Source organism: Scardinius erythrophthalmus, assembly GCF_964197995.2.
Source record: "Scardinius erythrophthalmus genome assembly, chromosome: 1".
NCBI classification, from domain to species: Eukaryota; Metazoa; Chordata; class Actinopteri; order Cypriniformes; family Leuciscidae; genus Scardinius; species Scardinius erythrophthalmus.
Window position 1 is genome coordinate 13,299,977 of NC_138221.1, and position 22,532 is coordinate 13,322,508.

The 22,532-nt window shown below is 39.7% G+C and overlaps 1 protein-coding gene across 1 annotated transcript; it reads right to left on the reverse strand.

The window, feature by feature from the left end:
• Positions 1-9,270: 9,270 nt before the first annotated feature.
• On the reverse strand, positions 9,271-16,528 carry LOC308695058 (uncharacterized protein; the record flags this gene model as incomplete). The annotated part of the gene is made up of 8 exons (XM_081372996.1): positions 16,464-16,528; positions 15,112-15,444; positions 14,695-15,024; positions 12,877-12,912; positions 12,714-12,788; positions 11,509-11,546; positions 11,352-11,426; positions 9,271-9,309 (listed from the first exon to the last, which is right to left on the reverse strand). Exons 1-8 carry the CDS (start codon positions 16,522-16,524, stop codon positions 9,271-9,273), a joined length of 987 nt encoding a protein of 328 aa, XP_081229122.1. The 5' UTR covers positions 16,525-16,528.
• Between the last annotated feature and the right edge of the window lie 6,004 nt (positions 16,529-22,532).

A 22,532-nucleotide genomic window follows, 5' to 3' on the forward strand; every position in this document is an offset into this window, starting at 1 on the left:
CAAACTTTCGTTTAAAAGCTTAATTAGAATGGAAACGCCACTTTTAAGTTTGACCGTATTTTCGTTTTCAGTCAAATTGCCTTTTGAATGGGAGTGCTTGGGGCACTGCTATGATAGCATCAAAAATCTCTATTTTTAAAACACTAAGAAGGCTCGACACAACATGAAACTTTGCTGGAAGTATCACCAGGGGCTCTCACACATGAACTCCAGCATTGAGAACATTGTTTGTGTACCAAGCATTTTGTCAGTCAAAAATAGTCCATCTCAAAATGCAACGTAACAGGGCGGAGAGTAAAGATGGAAAGCTCCTAAAGCTTAGTTCTATATAAATTCACACATAATTTGTTGTTTTGTCGTTAGTGAAAATCAATATTGACCTTGGGATCCTCATTTAAGAAGCAATACTAAAATTCAGAGTCAGTTCAAGATTTGATTCAGTCATTTTATTTGCCGAATGAACGAGACAAAAGGAACAGATAGCTTATACATGTTTCAAATTAGGCTATTATAATGGTGTGTTGCACGGGCGTAATTTCCTATGGGGACAGGGGGGACATGGGCAGAGAACCATGGGAGCCCATGAAAAGTGGGCAGACCCCAGCAGAGATAGAGGGGACGAACCGTGAGGGCGTGCATCTGAGAGACCTGCTGTCAGACTCTCTAAAATGGAGAGTGACTCACAGAGTCGCAAGATGACGTAAAGTACATGCATCTGATGAGTTTTATCGAGTTGATGTCAATAGCGCGTGCTCTCTGTAGGCATATTCATATTTTGCCGCTATGTGAAAAAATCCAGCAAAATGCGCCGACGCGTTTGTCGACTCCAGAGGATTAACTTTAGCCTAACCATAAATTGTGATTCAAATATATGATCACTCACATCAAGACGCCGCTGCGGTGGTGGAGTCCATGCAGGAGTAGCAGCATTTGGCACTGCGTCGCTTTTCAGCGCGAGCTGTGTGGAGAAGCCCATTTCCACCTCTATTGCGTTGGAGAAGCAATCCCGCGTAAAATGCAGGTTTCACACTCACGGTCTTCCAGGCCAAGTGCATGCAACCACTGGTGCCTAATTTCCAAGTCTGCTGGAAAGCTATGCAGTCCAGCAGTGCTGTTGCAACCAGCAACACTACACCTACTGTACGTACCCTCCTGACCACTGTACTAAATACAGATAAATCTACGCTAGCTCATACCAAGGGCGTGGTGAGCTGGAACCTGCTTGTGTCACCTGCCACCGCAAACATCCAATAGGAAAATTCAACTGCAGTAGCCACCGTTCAACCTGAAGAGGGCAGCACTCAGACGTTTTTACACCATATATTGTAAAATTAAAACACTTTATAAAAAATATATATATATAAAATATATATTTTTTTTTTGTCAAAAAAGTTACTCGAATCAATGAACAGCACTAATAAAGCCTCATTCTTACAGATCATTAACTAAAAAAATTGGTTTAGGGTTTAGTTACCCTTTAACCAAAGAACAAAGGGAGCAGAGAAAATCACTCACTGATCTTGACTAAAGAAAGCTTGCAGCTTTAATAAGGATTAATCTATATTTAATTTATAATTTATGCAGTGCGGACTGTTTGATAACCTAATTAAATTTCTGTATATTTCATACCTGTTAGACAGGAAAGGCACAGGTAAATATTACATTTATTTTTGGGTTTATGTGAGGATTGTTTTAAGTTCACTTACATTAAAAGTTGTTATAATTTTCAAAGGTAAAAAATCTTTTTCATCAAGACATCAGTATTAATATCAGTGATACTGACCTTCATTCATAAAAAAGATGCCATTAAACAATTATTTAAAATATACTGTCTTTAAGTTGTTTCTACATTACAGTGGAAATTGACTCACACCATTTAAATGTTATTTACACACAAAACATTAATGGTGTACATTTCTGACTTTATAAAATGATTCTCTCAAGTCTTGGCAATCAGCCCCTATTAAACAATAAAGAAAGTAAGACATTTTTCTTATACAGTAGCCTACTATATTCTTTTTGGCATGATTTATCATTATAATCAACTTAATTATTTCCTATTCCCATCACATAAAAGGTGTCAGTGATGAGCATTGAGCAGATGACAGCCTGTTGATCGTGTGAATGAAGATCTTATCATTGCAACGCAGTGTCTGCACTCTCACTAATTATTTCACAAATGCTAACGAGGTAAGTACAGTAAGAGCTTCGTTGTGCAGTGTAACAGCGTCACTGATTTCATAACGAGTTTTGGCAAGTGTCCAGATAAACTCACGCTGTGTGATTGACAGCTTGCGCGATTGGAAAGGGATTGTTCTTTGATCGCTTTCTGTATATTAATCACAGTTTAAGTAAGATTATTTTCATCCTACTAAGAGAAACGACGTGAAGTTGATCGTTTAGTCACTGGCTTGATTTACTGATGCAAACAGTATTGAACGACTTTAGCCCCTTTCACACAGAGATTCTGGAAAATAATGGGATAAAGTGACCAAAAATGGTGGATTTTGATTGGTCAGACTCAGATCGCATGTCAATCAACTCCCTGCGAAGGATGAATTGACACTAATTCACTGCCGCACCAGCTTTTTATAAGCGATGTAATTTTTTTTTTTTACATCGCTCCTACAACTGACAGGAGAGAGTCACAGAGAGGCCTGAACTGATCTCAGTCTGTGAGGATGAAGAGGATGATGATGATGATGATGACACTGAAACTGAACACAAGACACAAATCACAGTGATATGGCCCCTTTAGGAGCGTTTCTTTGTGGGCGGAGTTGTGCACGCGATTAGATTTCCGTGGGCTTTGTAAGACCGGAAGAGCAGTGGTTTGCGTGGGCTACTGGCTTTGTTTTCCATTTGAGACTTCAAAGAAGGTAATCGGTGTTGCTACTTTCACTCCACATTCTGTATTTATTGTTGCCCCTAAGTAGTGATGATGAAATGAAGCTTTGTGAAGCACTGAGGCTTTCCCCCTTGAATGTATTGTACAATGGTTCATTACTGAAGCTTGTCAACACGTTGCACACTAACGACATCTTGTGGTCAAAAGGTGGAAAAGCTGCCTTTTTGTCCCAGAAGACCCATCCATTTTTTTTATTGTTTCATTTAAGTAGTAGTTGTATAGCTAAACAATAGAAATAAATGCAACAATAATGTGGTACATTGAGAGTTAAGTTAATATATATTCAGGCTATTGTTTTTGTCTTCATGATTTTATTGCATTACATGACGCAACATGACACTTCTGAACCCAGAAGAGATATACTGGTTTCTGGACCAAGTTTGATTCCAGTTCCCAGGACTTTTACCTCCACACCTCCTAGACCAACAGATGCACCTGTGTCAACTCCAAGTCCCACTTTCACACCTACTGGACCGGCTTTAGCTGATGCACTGGCGAGTTCAGCTCGAGCCATTGCTCCGGCTCCAACCACAGAGGCTTCAGCACCAGGTAGGGTTTCCAACCGTTCCGTATAATACGGAATCGTCCCGTATTTGACACATAAAAGTCTTGTTCCGTATTGAATTGATACGGAACGCACTTTGTTCCGTATTTTTGAGAATCAATTCAGTGCAAATCCATGACAGACACATAGCTTCTGATATATGTCAGATTATGAACGAAGACATTTGTAGGCTATGAAAAAAAAAACAAAAAAAAAACAGACGGTGCGGTAGATACTAATTTCTCCCCCTGTTTGTCTATGATCAACGTAGCGATTTTACCATCTTGGAACATCATCAGAGAATGCCCTTTTAATTGGTCGTTTAACGATGACGACAAGTGACAACAGCAGGAAATGTAAAAATGACTACCTCCGAGCAGCCGGCGAAAAATTTCTTTATTAGCTGTTTTTTTAATGTATTATTGCTTTGCACTGGAAAGAAAGTTAACTATAATGGAAGGATATTATATAAAGATATTTGCACTACACTTCCTTAAAATGTTGTCTAATTACATTAAAAATATTATTTTTTGAACATTCTAGAAGTCTAATGGGCCTTTCACACAGGACGCGGTATGCGCGGCGCTTGCCGCTGGGTTCAGCGTTGCCCTTCAGATACAACGCGATTTGCGCTGCGCTATGACGTAGGCGGAGTTTTAAAAACTTTTAGCGGGAGCTCTATTACGACTGTTGTTCCTCCTTTCGGTCAGCAGCAAACAATGTATCTGTCCCGTTCTAAGAAGCGAGCGATAGACGATGTCCCTATACGACCTCAAACTTGTATCGTACAGCTCAGGAAATTCCGACACACACAGTACTAGCCGTTCATCCATTTTGATTTCCGTGCTTGTTTGGATCCCTCGATTCTATTGGTAATCGTCACAGAGCGCAGCGGCAAAAGTTGAACTATTTTGAACTTTGACCGTGGCGTGCGCGTGAACACGCCAATGATGCGCACCGCTGCGCTTGCGCTTTGGTCGACGCAGCAACAAAACGTCCTTGCGCAGCGCAAGCCATTGAGATGAATGGGTTTTATAGCGTAGCGCCGCGCATACCGCGTCCTGTGTGAAAGGCCCATAATTCTATTGAATAAGTTCGCACAAGGCTACAGAAAACTTTTGTGTTTATTTTTCTTCAAATGCAGTCTAAAGCCGATGAGTTTTGAATGTTATAAGTTGTATTTGTTTAAGTTAAAAATAAAACGTATTATAAACTAAACAAATCCATGGTTCATTGTTGGCAAAATGATCATGATAGCCTTTATATGTCACATCTATGTGGTTCAGTCTTGTATATTGAATAGGCCTATATTCTATAAAATATATTTATCTAAATGTATCCATTAGTTTTCACAATATAAAAAGGCGTATATAAATATAAATATTTAATTAAATATTTTAAATCCAGGAAATTGGATAATGAAACACTGTTTAAAATTAAGATACAATTAATACAAAACGAAATTCGCTTTAAAGAAAGGCTTTGTGCTTTCAGTTTGAGGTCTCTGTGAAAGTTTTAAAGCAGTCTTTTAGTGTCGCTTTCATAACGGTCGCGTCCATAATGGAGAACGATCACGTAACATTGTTTTTTCCTCATAAATGCGAACACGAAAAATAAAAGACTTTTTAAAAAAGACAATCATCCACAACTTTATAACACTCCAGCAAATTACCTCTTTTTGGTCAACATCCTCCTTTTTGTAGACGAAATGGTCCCAAATAGCTGATTTTGACTTCATTCCGGCATGTTCCGGCGATGTGACTATCGTTCATTCGCACATCACGATGTCGATGTTAAAACAGAATATCGTTCAGCCCTAATATCTACGTTTAAGCAGATATCCACAAACACAGTATTTAACAGTAAACACGGGTCAAAATATTATAATATTAACCATATATCTAGCAACAGTTCAACTGCAATGTGAAGTTTATGCAACAATAGCTTTAACTAATATAATTCAGAATACATTTCTTACCTTAAATCTTTCTTGTCTTCAAATCGCGTTCTTCTTCTTCTGAGGTAAATCCAATGTAAGCTCACGGTGTGTCTTCCAAACTCGACGAAGAGCAGAGACTGATGAAGTTTGGTGTTTTGTTTTTGAGGTAATGAGCTCGTTCGCGTTCCATGTGGAGATTTGCATGTCAATCTCTTTTGCGCACGTGGGCGTGGTCAAATTAAAACTAATGAGCAAGGGTTTGAGAAACTGGACATCTTGTTGGTTTTATACAAATTACTTAAACAGAGAATATTTGTTTTCATTTTGAATCCAATCATTTAAAAGTACACACTTAAATGTTGATAAAGATATATCAGACAGAACTGACTCCCCCATCTCTGAGCCCCCAGAGCGTGCGGATGGCAGTGTGCGCCGCTTACGAGCCTCGACACTCTTGTCCCCCTCTGTCGCCAGAACCCTGTCAGAGCAGGCCCCAGTGGAACGAACGTCCTTCCCTGGTCTCCTCTGTCAGGACGCGGCTTATGACCGTGCCCCCACACCGGGAAGCTCCAACTCCCACGTCTGGGCTGGTCATTCCGCTTCGCTGCCCCACCAAGGGTACGTCTGTGGTCCCCATGACCTTGCTGGTTCAGTTCTTGGGAGCCTGGCTAGAGCTTCCCAACCTGTCTCGCTGGGTCGCGAGAACCATCAGGCTCGGCTATGCGATTCAGTTTGCATGATCTCCTCCCCGCTTTCGGGGAGTCCGCTACACTATGGTCGGTGACAATGTCCCTGTCATGCGTGTGGAAGTCGCTACCTTACTGGCGAAAGGTGCGATGGAGATTGTCTCTCCAGCCGATATGAAGTCCGGGTTCTACAGCCCCTACTTCATTGTACCAAAGAAATCCGGTGGGTTACGGCCAATCCTGGACCTGCGCATCTTGAACTATCTCTTCACAGGCTTCCGTTCAAGATGCTCACGGCCAAACTCAGCCCCAAGATGCTCACGGCCTTGTGTTCAGCCACAAGATTGGTTCGCAGCGATCAACCTAAAGGACGCCTACTTTCATGTCTCCATTCTTCCTCGCCTCGCCATTTCTACGGTTTGCTTTCGAGGGGCAGGCATCAGTAAGCGGTTCTCCCATTCAGGTTAGCCCTGTCTCCTCGCGTCTTCACAAAAGTCGTCGAGGCGGCCCTTGTTCCGATACGGCTACACGGGGTACGCATCCAATATGGTATGTGGTGTAACCATTAAGGAAAAGGTAAAGCAAGTAAAGTAAAATAACATATCCCTATCAATGTGATTGTATACATCTAAATCATAAAAAAAAAAAAAAGTTTCCCTGCACTAATTAAATGTTGATGAAATGTAGGCTAACACTAGCCTGCAGCTAGCTAGCTTTTTTCACTATGGACAACAGGGTAATACCACTCACAGACTAAAGGCTACCCACCTTTCTTGGGGAAAAACTGGGTTACAGACTGACACCCTTTCTTTTGTCTTTCCTCTCTCTCTTTTCTCTTTCCTTTTTTGAAAACCAGATTTTCTTTTACTATGCAACATTGTGGTCTCTATGTTTCTGGCGCATCGACTGACTGTCTGCAACTAAACACCGTCACTGATGAGTGCACTAATGCAGGACCAAACCATTTCATGCAGATACAGGGGGGTGGTCGGTCAATATAGATGTTTACTTTTTGGTCAATGGGGATATTTAACTTTTATTGCCTAAATAAGTAAAATCAAAGACATCATTCATTTTATTATTATTTGAAATATACTCAGCATTGATGTTTTATATAGTGTATAATATAATACCATTTTTAAATTAGTTTTTATCTATTTGTTGGGGCCCCTGTCAGTCAGGGGCCCTTGGAATTGTCCTAACTTTTCCCCCCTATACGGCACCCATGCAATAAAGGCAATGCTTCATGTAAAATGTTAGTGTTTATGTGTGTTTAAAATCTGTAAAATAAAGAGAAATAGGACTATCACATATGCAAAACCACAAATTATCTCTTTTCATTTAACTGAGAGAGTTACTCAGGAGAATAGAGAAAGCTCAGATATGCAAGACTCTGAAATGGACTTCAAGTGCAGCATTCAGTGTGATTTCCAGATGATGGTGATTTTGCAGGATGCATTTGAACACGTTCCTGTTCTCAGAATAGGTTAAAGCGCTGATAAAGCTGAGAAGCAGATTTGAGGAAGTGAAACATGGTGTTGAAATGTTCAGCGTTTCCTTGTAGCTCAGAGTGTGGTAATGGACTCTCTTGTTTAGTGTTTAGTGCTGTTATCATCCTGGTCCCCCCTATTTTTTTGAAAAAAATTGAAAATCAGTAATATTCTTCTTTTTTTTCTTTTTTTTTTTTAATAGCAGTTACTGCCAAACATATTCCTGTTTTCTGTAATATTGACCAATACATAGTCCTGATCTGAATCGTCTGTTTCCACATTGTCTGGTTCAGAGTCATCCTGATAGAATCATCACTCTCCGAAAAAAAGATATGTACCTTTTAAGGCGGCAACCTTCCGGTCTCTCTTGTGAAGCCGATACAGAAGTAACTTAAACTGCAATTCATCGACTGGCCACTAGAGACAGGCTGCAGAAGAGAGTCAATTCCACACTGATGAAGTGTCTAGAGACTGTGAAACATGGTGTCGAAATGTTCAGCGTTTCCTTGTAGCTCAGAGGGTGGTAATGGACTCTCTTGTCTAGTGTTTAGTGCTGTTATCATTAAGAACATCCTAGGTCAGTCTTTTTTTGTCTTTTTTTTATTGAAAATAAGTAATATTTTTTTCCTCAAACAGCTTTGTAGTTACTGCTAAACATACGGGTTTTAAAATAGAGGAGGCACACAAAATTTACCGGTCGGATGTTTTAACTACTTTAAAATGGCTTTTTTGGTCACTTATATCTGAATATTTATAGAAACAACACAGACATCAAGACAATATAAATATAAGTTCAGTCAGCTAGTCCTATCACTTGAAGCAGGAAATCCATCCTTCTGTCCTTTTAAATGTCCGTGTTAAAAGAGCACTTTCAGTGGTTTAGTGAAGCTGATTGCTGTAGCTTATATCCGACTTAGGCATGGGGTCAGAGATGAGGAACGATCCCAGCTTTATCCCTCTCTACTTCCAGCACTGTACCTTTCAGAGCTGAGAAGCAACATCCAACCAAATCATGGAAACCTAAGGCCTTCTTCTCAATCAACAGAACAGAGATCGAAATTCCTATAACTGGGATGAAATCCCGACTCCAGAAGCTCATACCATCTTAAAGCTGTAGATGACCAGATGTCATCATAATGAACCCTTCGCTCAACGTTTGGACTTAGTAAAATCTGACTAGTTTATTGTGTGTGAATTGAAACATTCAGATTTTCACATCAGAACTATGAGGGTGAATTTCAGCTTACAAATATGAATATTTTGTTCTCAAATTCAAATTTACAAGCTCTTGAATTTTGCCACTCTTTTACCTTCAAACAAGTATTCATTTAAAATGTGAATTCTAACTTTGAAACTTTCCAGCTAACAAGAGCAAGTTTAGTTACGTCTGTTTTTACAGGAATGGAAGAGACAAAAACTTTTCTTTTAACCCATGATTTTTCGTGCTCTCTATTGTAACGTGAAAAATAAAAAAAGAAATAACTGACATTTAATTGCGTGACATATACACACTGCAAAGTCAAATTTTAGGATATTTTATGACAATATAATGTGAGCAGACACTGATGTAATTCTCAGACGGACGTCTCTCTGTAGAAGAAACAGCTGATATACAAGCTGAAGCAAGAGGATCATTTCAGCATGAGCTTCTGCATGAAGATGAAGGTTTTCAGACAGAAATCCAGCGGATAAACAGACTCCAGTCATGGAAGAGGCTTGAGAGACACTAGATTGAGTCTGGCCTGTATGAAAACACATCAGGGCTTCAGTCTCTAACTTTACTGTAGCTGTGATGATATAGATGAGATTCTGTGCTCTGACCAGATGATGATTCACAATAAATCTCATTCATATTCACAGGACATTCAACAAATATCTGCTTGTTCACACACAAATATATAATTCCTCCAAACCCCAGAGAGATGAAGGCTGAATCCCAATTCTCTGTCTTACCCCTTCCCCTACCCCTACCCCTACCCCTTCGTCTTACCCCTAGCCCTTGTCCCTTGAAACCGAGTGGTAAGTGCTAGGGGTGAAAACATACCCCTATGAAATGAGACACCACTTGGTTACATCATCATACATCGTTACTAATATTTTTTATACTCACTGCATGGTGTTTTGTATATCTGTTTCAGTTATCACTGTTTTGAATGTCACTGATGTTCAGAAACACTTTCTTTGTTAACAAAAATCTGTCTTTATTGGCCAATAAAGTAAACATAACAGGCAAAAAAATTGGATCATATTTTGATCTTAGAAACTTCAGCTCGTTTTCATCCCGAAAGTGGATCAGCTGCCGGGTTTCCTCCTGCGTCCCTGTGTGATACAGGACAGTATATGTAACGCTAAAGCACGTATCGGTGTCTGCAGGGTTACCATGCAACGTCCTCTTTTTCCTGGACATGTTGCCTGGATTTCGGGATCATCCAAAATGTCCAGGATTCGGCTTTTGCTTTCTGCCGTCGCTATTCATTATGTTTATGCACAAGGTGTTGTTTCAATCGGACTGAATTCATTCAAATCGGTGAATCTGAATGTAGTGTTTAACGTACATGAACGCTAAACAAGTGATCGGTTTATGTGCGTTTTAGCATTGCTTAAATTCCTGTGTTTTCGTATCAGTCGGGATCCGTTTGAAGCTGAATGCATGACCTGCAAAGCTGGCACATACGTGTCAGTGTCAAATAATGTACACATAATGAATGACGAATGTAGAAAGCAAAAGCCGAATCCCGGACATTTTGGGCGATCTCGAAATCCTGGCCAGACATGTCCGGGAAAAAGAAAATTCACTGTTTATGTAGTTTAGTTAAAACTGTAGACATGCATGGAGTCCATTCAAGGCTAGTCTGAGAAATGCGGGACTGATTGTGCAAACCAGCAATGTATCGTTAGCATAGCCTAGCGTAGCAGACTAGCGATTTTTAAAAACGTTTAAAAACATTTCATTTAACAACATGGTTGCAAATATATATGTACATGACTGTGTAGAGTACAAAACACGACTGTCATAATTTTTCAATCAATCATTTAAGCCGAAAATACTTAAATTTATGGGACTCTCTTGATGGTATGTCCGCCATTGTTGCCGGTTGCGCAGTGCATTCTGGGTACCCCTTGGTTTCAAGTAAGCTCGCGAAAATTCTTGGTTTTAAGGGGTATCTACCCCTTCCCCTTAGCCCTACCCCTAGATCAAAATGAGAATTGGGATAGCCCTTACTCTCACGTGAACGTGCAAAACTAAGGGGAAGGGGGAAGGGGTAAGACAGAGAATTGGGATTCAGCCGAAATCTTCCCGTCTGCTCCTGATATGATGAGCTCATGATCTGTATCATTAATGTTTATTTGTGAAGGTCTTGTTCTTGTTCACAGAGGCGTAAAGTTCATCCTGCGGTTAATCTTCTCTTCCTCTGATGGCAGCATAAGTCACTGTATCATCATGATCCTGAAAGAACAGATTCTGTCCATCAATGTTTGAACCCCAGCGATTATTATTATTATTATTATTAGAGCATGAGCTTCATTTATCTGAGAGTCAAACTCATGTGCTGGTATCTACTCACATTGAGTGATTTTACTGGCTTTGTATTGGAAGAAGTGACCTCAGAATAAGTCACATCATCTGTCTGCTCCTAAACATCAATGCAAACGTGCAGAGAGTCAAGTTTAACACACAGAACAGACATATCTCTCACTATAATATGTAGAAGAACACAAAAGCTTTTAAATCACATTATTGAACAGACAGTGAACGTAATGTTTGATGATTTAGTGGACTCACATTGGCTCTTGCAGCGGGAGGAATGGACATGTTGATCGTCTCATACGTCCCTTTATGATCATTCTCATCTTTGACCTTCAGAACAAACAGTTAAACTGCATGAATGACACTTTATTGAGCTTTAAAGACAGTAATCAAATCTAAATCACTGCATTACTGAACTCACCGGCGAGTCGTCAGTCCCTCTTTTATTATCTGAAAACAAGTGCCTCATGAAATATGAGTATTTATGATCAAACACACATGAAAAACACGTTAAGTATTAAGATTTTCAACAATCAGATTTTGTTGAAGCATTAAAATGAATAATAAAAATTATTGTTGACTTGATAACTCGTTGATATTGACATCAGGGCTCTCAAGCTTTGAAGAGAGACAAGAGTGACATGCCCCCAGGGCGAATGAGAGGATGCTTAAAGGGTAACTAAACGCGTTTAGCTGTATACGTACAAATTTTGTATCGTATTGGCGTTTCGTCCAGACGGATCCGACGTTTTCGGAGACTGAAACCGCAATTTTTTTAAACCGGGTCCCAAGGTGGATAAATCTGAAAACGCCACCCTTGCGTTTTCGTGTGTACGGCCAATCCGTACATTTTGTGAAACGATGATGTAATCACACAAGTGTCAACTAGTCAGACACCGCTAAGTCACAGCAACAATTGCCGACTACATGCTTGTGTTCGTGCTGCAGAAGCTACTGAGCCTCTTTTATTTCTTTCTTTATTATTTACTTGAATGTATTTTTATGTCTTTTTTTTTTTACTTCTTTATTTAGGCCTATTTATATTTTACACAAACAAGTTGTGAATTTGTTGTAACATTAAAACAGGAGATCATGACTCACTCTGTGCTCAAAGTGATGCTCGGAGTGATTTCCTCTATGGGTGAACGAAACTTTCGGGCAGAATCACATCAACAATTCCAGGATATGCTTTTTTTTCATTGGTTGTTGCGTTAAATCTTACCCAGATACAATAGTGCTATTTTCTGATTGGCTATTGTGTAGCCCCTTTCTTTTTGTTTGATTGGCTGTAAGAACTCCAGGGGAGACGCGCTTGATTCCTGCCAGTTCCATATAGTGAGAGCGGCTCGGCTAGAGAAATGTTGGGCACTGTGGCATATTAAAAATATTAGAAATAGTTTTTCTGCATGAGAAAAACAAATGAGTGACTGTCACGCTCAATGCGTGACACTTGAGAGCCCTGTGACATTACAGGATTTCTCGGCAGGAATAAACTTCTGTTTGAGAATTTCATATAATCCACATGTTTCTATGATACTTACAGTCTGAACATGATGTGTTTGTTTGCTCATCTGAACTGTTTTTAATTGTTGTAAAGGAGTAAATCTGAAAACTCACCAGCTCTTTTTCTGCAGATCAGCCAGAGAAGAGCAAGAAGGAGAACAGCGACTGCAGCGACAGAAATCACTATGACTGAAGAAGAGATCGAGCACAGAGTCAGAGACGGACAGGGCAGATTGGGGACAATTATAGACAAAGACAAAACACTGTGATTATGTACCTGTGTTTTTATTCCAATGATCTGTGCCCGGTGTTGCTGAAAAGGATGAATGGGGACAATTATATACAAATACAAAAGCCATCGACAATGGAGACATGCTTCATGCCGCAATGCATGCTGGGAGCCACCCATAGTATAAAACTCATGGCTCCCAGCATGCATTGCAGCATGAAGCATGTCACACCACACAACTCTATATAGTATGATATTAGACTTTTATTTTGATTTTTTTTATATATATTTTCTCCAACAGCCCAAGCATACACACAGGCCTATATAATGCTGTGTAAAACAAATGTATAATTTATAATCAGCTCCATATTGGATTCCAAGTGATCAAGGGCTTAGATCATTTCATTCAAACTCATTTCAAGAGTTCCCCATTAGTGGACACTCGTGTAGCATTAGCGAGGGATGAGCATAAAAAGTGGACGTAAACACAGCCTCGCCTGCGTCTCAGTGTCCATACTATCCTTCCTAAACAGTGTGTGAGATTAAAATAAGTGTCCCAAAGCATAGTATGTTGAAGAGTGTGCCAGAAGTCTCCGGATGGTCTACTATTTCCAGTGGATTTTGGAAGTGTGGATCCGTGCTCATTATAACGGCTAATATTACCCACAACCCATTGCGCTTTGGAGGAGGAACTACAAACACGAGTAAAAAGTGTTAAACTACAAAACATGGCGGATATGCGCGACCGACAGTGAGAGGTTTAGATAAAGGTTTGAGTGACTAATCAAAGTTTAACCTGATGGAAAAATATTTATTCAGTGTTATCTGTGTTATATTTCATCTGCAATAACCATGTGGACTTTTATAAAGATCCGTTTGGCCATTAACTTTTAAACGCATCATTATTCATTAATATGAGGAGAGTCTTGTCATGAAAGACCCGCGACATGAAAGATGCGAGACGCGCATCAGTATAGAGTTCTCTTTTGGGCTTGAACAAACCATAACACACACAAATTAAGCCAAAATGTCCGTTCTGTTGAGTGTCCTCATAAGAGCAGTCTTATTATTTAAATAAAGACTTAAAGAACGTAGAGATTTGTGATGAAATGGGACGCGTGTCAGATCGCGTCTCTGTCAGCAGCGGCTGGTCTTAAAGTGTCATTAATGTTAATCAAAGAACAAAGGTAAGAGAGTAAGTTAACCACTCAGACCCGGCGCCAGGAGGATTATTATACCGGTAGACTAATCATCATGAATGCATTAACGAGTGTACAGCTTATGTACGCTCAACGGCTGTCCGAATTTGCTCACTCGTTTTCTCTCCTTCAAGCGAACGGTGTTAGTGGACTAACGCAGGGAATAGGCCTAACTTAGTGAATGAGGGTTTAGGGGGCGATTTCGGATTCAACCCGTGTTCTCAAGCAGTGACAAATAGAGGACAACGCGCTAACAGACAGGACTGAGCAGGAAATAATTAAAATGAAACAAAGTCTCAACTTTCAAATTTGGTCAGTCAAAGAAAATATAACAATAAATAGGCCTACCGTTTTGTGGCTCTTTAATGTGTCGTGACAGATTGCCTCAGTTAAAGCCAAGTTCAAATCCACCGACGTTAATCTACTAACTCTCCTGACTGCTTTGTCGGACAAAAATGGTGGATTTTGATTGGTCAGACTCAGATCGCATGTCAATCAAACTCCCTGCGAAGGATGAATTGACGCTAATTTAAAAGTGAAAGTGAAGTGCACAATCCCGCACCAGCTTTTTATAAGCGATGTAAAAATTTGTTTACATTGTTTGTTCTGGTTTAGTGATACTGATAGACCTTAGTGTTTTGAGGGTCTTCTAACACTGTTTTCTCACCTGAATACTTGACGGTGTATCTGACTGAGGTCTGGAGTTGATTTCCGCGAGTAAGCTGACATCTCCACTCTCTGTTGTTATCTTCATTCAGGAGTGTTGTAGTCAGAGTGATGATGATACAGCGATATTGATCTGATGATGAGAATATCTGATATCTGGCGTCTGTCTTCAGATCAAAACCAGCCTGATTCACCCACAACAGCTTAAGTTGCTCAGAACGAACCCAATCATCACAGGGAGATCCAGTATATGAATACAACTGACAGGAGAGAGTCACAGAGCGGCCTGGACTGATCTCAGTCTGTGATGATGATGATGGAGACACTGAAACTAAACACAAGACAAATCACAGACTCTTAAATCATCATCTGAGTTTAAAGGGAGAATTTTAAATTGACCACATAATCATAAACTTACCATGAAGAACATGCAGATAAACACGTGCATCAGGTCCTTGTTGTTGGTCTTTTCCATTCACATATATCCATTGTTGGCAGGTGTAAGATCCATAATCTTCTTCTGTGACGTTCTTGATGTTCAGAGAGCAGTCAGACTCCAGACTCAGTCTCTCATGTTTCTCTGTGTCTTTATTCTTTATCCCTTTAGTAATCAGTCCAACTGCTGCTGAATGTCTGATGCTGTTATAGTAGGTCCATGTAGTTTTAGATGTGCAGTCAGAAAGAGCTTTATTACAGGACAGACAAGCATTTTCACCAGAACTGATGAACACATCATCCACTCCACTGGTTCCTGAAACACAGAATATCTCAGTGATCATTATGATATATATTAATAAATGAAAACATACCAGCATAAAGAGCAGAGGTTTTAAATCGTAGTCTTTTTTCCTGACTTAAAGCAAACAACACACTCTCCAGAATAAACTATTAGTCTTTATCAGAGAGCTGTTCAAATCACTGACACACTCTTAATATGAAGATAATTCTTCATCATCAGATGTTTGAGTGACACTATGTCCAGTATCAGGAACAATACAGTATGATCTGTGTGTATCAATACACAACTCTGGGATCACAACGTGAATGTGTGCAAGAATAAACTGAGCATGTTCAAATGAACTCTTTCCTGTCAGGGTGTGGTGTAGGTTGAAGGCGAAGAGGCAAAAGGCTCCAATACATACATTTTACTAACACACTCAGAATGGGACATACAGGCAGACGGATTGAACACACCAACACAACATTACCTAGATGAGAACAGACACAGAAGGGAACTAAATACAAACACAGATGAACACTGATTAACAGAACACAGGTGATGCAGATGATTGTGATTAACTAGACACAGGTGATACAACTGAACTAATGATGACAGTGAAGACACGTGACATGATGACAGGAAGACAAGACCATTGAAAAAACTTATTTTGATGGTCCCTTTATCACGTTCTGTTGACTATAATTAACGCTGCACCTACATGTCTACTAACTCTCATTAGAGTGTTAGTTAAGTATTAATAGACTGGTAGGGTTAGGGTTAGATTAAGTTGCAAAATTACTTATAGTCAGTAGAGTGTCTGTTGGAGGACCATCACAATAAAGTGTTTGCAGATTTTAAGCAGACAGTCTACTTATACTCCAATGAAAGTTAGTTGACATTTAGTTGCAAAGTTACTTTTAGTCAACAGCACGTTCAAAAGGGACCATCAAAATAATGTGTTACCAAAAAACAAACTAAACAGAACACAACAGTGACATTTCCAGACTAATTCCACTAAATGTCTTTAGAGAAAATACAGATTTCTTTACCTGTGAGAAGTGAAGAGAGAATGATCAGTCCCAGCAGACACAGATCACACTTATCAGCCATTTTGTGTTTCTGTCAGTCTTTCTCTTCATTATATATAGTTACAGCTCTTCCTTTAAACACTATCAGCTCCTCCTCTGGTTGGTAACTTCCTCTCATCTGACACACTGAGTGATGAAACCCTGAGAAGTGTTGCTTCACTAGAATTCAAGTGGATTTCAGTACAAATGTATTTTTCATTATTGCTTATGTGGCTCGATTCTTAGAGACTACACCAGCTCGAAATAATGAGGAAGAACGATCCAAATAAAGACACACAAGTAAGTTCCCGTTCAAAAAAATAATCTTTTATGAAAGCTAAAATAGTTGGCCAACAATCTTTTAAAACTGGAAGTGAACAATCAAATATGTCATTGGTTGAATGAAACAGAAAAAAGGAAAATTAACAATCGTTGCGGGGTCTGAGGCTTCTTATGTGAGAGTGGGCGAGTTCGACAGCACCAGCTACACAAAAAGACCCCGCCTATCACAATCACACCCACAAAGTTCACTGCAAATAATGACACAGCAATAATGACAACCCTTGGTGAAGCAAAGCCCAATGTGCAGCAAAGTACCAGAACCGCTTCAGGAAGTGCTCAGCACCTACACAAAAAAAGAAGAAACAATTCAATTCAATTCAATTCAATTATAATTTATTTGTAAAGCGCTTTTCACAATACATATTGTTTCAAAGCAGCTTTACAGAAAGTGCATTTCAGAAATGTACATAGAAAAATACAGTTCCCTTTCGAGGGAACTCGCACTGCGTCGTTGAAAACGACTCTTTGGGGACGCTCCCTTAGCGTGCGCCTCTGAAGTATGAATGAAACTATTCCAATCCTGATTGGTGTTGCGTCATGACGTAACATGTGACGGCATAACCGGATGCATAAAAGTGACGCTGGCACAAACACACATTAGCTTTCGCTCTTCAGCAAGCGCTCTCTGTGAAACTGTCTGTCTTATTTGATGTTGTTTGTCAGTGAAATCCTCTATATTATGGCGAGTGAAAGATACACTAAGTGTGTGCACCCCTGCTCTATATTTCTCACGGGGACACGCATCAGTTGTGTGTACACTGTTAGGAGCGCAGCACGCACAGGCAGTTCTCGAGGGGGCTGCCTGTGAACACTGTGAAAGTACTATAGAGTGCTGCGCTCCCACTTGGCTCGTGTAAGGGTGGATTCCTGCAGTGGTTCAAGCTGCAAGAACTGCCGAATGACTAAAGAAACGTTATTGGCAAGATGGTAGAAAACTGCACATTTCTAGTCTTTAACCACCCACTGCCACTTATACCAACGACGGAAATAAGTGCAGTTACAATAGCTTAATATTTGTGGGAGAGCGTTGCTATAGATAGTGACAATATTGTATTGCAATATGTAGCACTTCAAAGTCAATATCAAATCAAAACTAGTTAGCACATTAGTTGCAATTGAAAAGGTTTAATGACAAAATATGGTTATGGTTACACTTAAAATAGTTACAAAATATATGTATGAGATGATGATAACTAATTGTACCCAGCATATATGAAAAATGTTACCAGAGAGCGAGAGAGAGAGCGAGAGAGAGAGAGAGAGAGAGAGAGAGAGAGAGAGAGAGAGAGAGAGAGAGAGAGACAAAGAAAAGAAGAGCCCCCAAGAAAGGGACCCAGAGAAGAAGATAGCCAGAGCATCAAAGAGACAGAGCAACAGTTTCAATCTTGTTTTATCCTTTCCTTGACCATGTGACTAAAACCCAAATGTGAGACATTCAAACTGACCAATCAGATAATTACACTTCCACCACTGTACTAAAGGTGTGACAATTCATCGAACCCCCAAAGTACAAACATTTGGCCTGCATGCCTAGATCACTATCAGCCCCTCTGTGCCTTAGGAACTCCAAATGGTCATTGTCTCTGAAAGAGGGGGTAGAAAAACAGTCAAGCAACTATCTTTGTTCATTTAAAATATCTTGGATTATTTTAAATTCTACAATTCCCCCCTTGGCACCGTTGGCCACACACATGGAGTCCAAAGGTGACACAATCCATAAAGACATGCTTTCTGTTGTGTGTAGTTGCATCTTCAGACTTTTCGTCCAAGCTTGTTGCAATCTCAGTTGGTCAGTGTTCAGTCTTTGTTCTCCTTCAGCCCTGCATGAGGAGGCTCCATCAAATGGTGTTGCACCGTTCATAGAAATGCAAATCATCCATTGAACACTTCACACCTCCACAAGAACAGGCACTGAATCTGTGAGCAAACGCTGGTTCCTCTTTCTGAGGCAGGACACAGGATGTGAACTTTGGTTGCAGGGATCCTGTGATCTTAAAAGAGCATATAGCACAACAAACAGCAAAAGCAGACACATGGCATTTGTCAGTGGTCAGAGGTTTGATATGGTCAGATTAAAATTAGTCTCAGGCAAAAAGCCCTTAAATTGATGTACTTAAAAATATGGTCAAGGGAGAATAAAATAAGATCTAACAAGCTCTTACACTGTTTCTGGAAACATTTAAATAAATTGCATTTCAACAAAACAACAAATGCTGGTTAAAAACCCCATTCTATGAAGAGTATCAGCAAAATATTCAGTGTAACCAAACACAGAGATTCAATTGAATGAATGTCCAAAACATTGTTGCAAGTAAAATGGACAAAATACAAATAAGTAGAAATCAAATACATTTCAGAAATGTTTCAAATGCATGAATGAGAATACAAATATTTGTACTTGGGTAAAAATGAGAAATACTGACATACAATTTAAAAATTTAACTTGGTGAGACAAATTATTACTTAAGTGATAAAGTAAATCCAAAGAAAAACAAAAAAAAAACAATTACTGGATGTAATTCACAGTTATAATTCAGTCTAGATGTAAAGATTTAAATAGCATTGTATGCATTAATTTTGTGAGGCAGAATCAGATAGATGCAGATTTGACTTTGTGTGGAGATCAAATGGTGGCTGCATTTACCTGTGGCTATGTGTAAATTCATCATGCCCCAAAACAAAGGTGAGGAGGTTTTACAATTGTGATGCAAATTTGGTCCTGTTGTTGAAACAGGGAGCCAGCCTGAGATTGTGAGTATAAGGTGTGTTCTGGCTCAAAATCTTCCAACACCAATGTTTAAGTTGAGAAGCATGATAAAAGTGCAAAGTACAGAGTTACTCAATCCTGTTGTGAGGAAAGCATTTTCATGGTTAATGCAAATCGTGATTAACATTGTGGCCACATGGCAATTCTGTGCTCCTTTACGTGGTTTCACTGCAGCTATATGGAAAAATAGCAGAGTTTTCCACTAAGGAGACAAACAAATTCAACATAGTCACACATGCAACTTGAAATCGCTATGCAATTCCAGTAAAACAGTTATTCCAGTTTACACAAGATACATGGTCTAGAATTCTTAGCATCTACAATCTTTTAACCTAAGTGTTTCATACAACACTTACAGTAAAGCATTCATGTGTTTTAAAGAATAAACTTAATTAGCCTATGTGCACATGTAGCACAAACAACTATAACGTGTGTTCTATGAGCACAATGTGTTACGCACAATTACACATTTGAAAATACAAACAGGATCATTGCAATTTGGATGTTTAACTATTTAACTTGTTGCTATTGGGCTACCAACCCACTAGCAAGTGAAGTTAATAGTTGAAGGCCTTGCATGAACAAAGCAGTTAACTCACTAAGAGTTTTACCTGTGTGTGCAGATCGCTGATTTTTGCTCTTAGAAAGTGGTTTACTATTTTTCTGAAAATAAGGAGGAGGTCTACCCCTTCCCAGTGACCAGCATTTCCCCTCTGTATGGCCTATTTTCTGACAGGAACTGCAAAACCTGCTTTCTTTACCATAGGGATGTTTGCTATGTTCTCCTGGAGTTAGAGGGTTTTCGCGACTCTCTAATGCTTGTACACCATGCGTTCTGGTACATGACTCTGCGCTATTATGGTGTTGCATCACCTTAAGAACTGAAATAGGCACACTTTCTTGGTCAGCTGCACATTCATTTTCTGAACTAAACGTTTCAGATTCATTAGAGCTAGTCACCTCCTCTAAGAAGTGAACATGCTTCTTAGTCCCATCGCTGTTAAGCATTTTGGGAGACAATTTAGCATTTAGCTTAGCCTTGAGATCTGCAATGGTCTCTTTGTGATTTTTACACTTTTCAGTCAGGGCTAACTGCTCAGCTAGTAATTTATCTAGCTGTGTTTGAAGATCTTGAATCTTTGCCTCAGAATTTTTAGATTGCACTTCTTTACATTTAGCATCTATACTTGAAGATAGACATGTTGTTAACTCACGTAGCCGTGTAAAACTTATGAAGTTTAAAGCCTCAATTATTTCAGCATGTTTTGATTTCTTTTGATGTTTGCCTATTGTGTCCCACCATTGGAGCATTTCCTTATCTGGACATTTAATTCCAATGTACTCTTTCTTGAGTTTACACAAGGTAGGCTCAACTTTTTTGCTCCATAAAGCAAACAATACATCACTATTCTCAGATTTTTTCCCTTCCATCCCCGAGGAGATCTGAATATTCACAATATTTACAAATTATACAGTAATGGGACTATTAAAGCTATTCAAAACCTTCTAAATTCTGTTTCATTCAATTCATGCAAATGGAGACTTTTCCTATCATACCATTAAACAATGAAAACAGACTTACCCATTCCATGGTCAGAAGATCAGCTTTAATCCATTCACAAAATTAACTGTGAAAAAATGTCCTCATTCTGATCAAAGTGAATTTCAGAGAACACACTGCAAGGGATCCGGGTCACGGCACCATCTGTAAGGGTGGATTCCTGCAGTGGTTCAAGCTGCAAGAACTGCCGAATGACTAAAGAAACGTTATTGGCAAGATGGTAGAAAACTGCACATTTCTAGTCTTTAACCACCCACTGCCACTTATACCAACGACGGAAATAAGTGCAGTTACAATAGCTTAATATTTGTGGGAGAGCGTTGCTATAGATAGTGACAATATTGTATTGCAATATGTAGCACTTCAAAGTCAATATCAAATCAAAACTAGTTAGCACATTAGTTGCAATTGAAAAGGTTTAATGACAAAATATGGTTATGGTTACACTTAAAATAGTTACAAAATATATGTATGAGATGATGATAACTAATTGTACCCAGCATATATGAAAAATGTTACCAGAGAGCGAGAGAGAGAGAGAGAGAGAGAGAGAGAGAGAGAGAGAGAGAGAGAGACAAAGAAAAGAAGAGCCCCCAAGAAAGGGACCCAGAGAAGAAGATAGCCAGAGCATCAAAGAGACAGAGCAACAGTTTCAATCTTGTTTTATCCTTTCCTTGACCATGTGACTAAAACCCAAATGTGAGACATTCAAACTGACCAATCAGATAATTACACTTCCACCACTGTACTAAAGGTGTGACAATTCATCGACCCCCCAAAGTACAAACATTTGGCCTGCATGCCTAGATCACTATCAGCCCCTCTGTGCCTTAGGAACTCCAAATGGTCATTGTCTCTGAAAGAGGGGGTAGAAAAACAGTCAAGCAACTATCTTTGTTCATTTAAAATATCTTGGATTATTTTAAATTCTACACTCGCGATCCCCGCGGTTCGGGTCCCGCGTCCGTTGAGGCGGCGCGGCGGCTTAGATCGTGCAGGATCTCGCGGATGAGAACAAGACTGCCGAGGCACTTTCATGTTCATCATCCGCAGATTCTATAACGCTCGCTCACGACGCAGAAGCCCGCGATGTGGCTTCTTCTGCCCGTGACGAGTGCCCGATGCTCGAGCTATCTGCTTCTGAGGAAGTGGATGTGCTCAGCATCGGGAACGAGGAACATGAGTCACACTCGCCGGTGTTGTTGTAACCAAAAAATAAAAAGTTGTCCCACTACATTGCAATACAGAATCTATAGTAGCTCGAAACTCGCGTTAAGGCCTATTTATACTTCTGCGTCGAACTGCCGCCGTAGCTACGTCGTAGGCTGTGTGTAGCGCGCGTACCCTACGGCGTAACCTGACGTGCACCTCTCCAAAAATG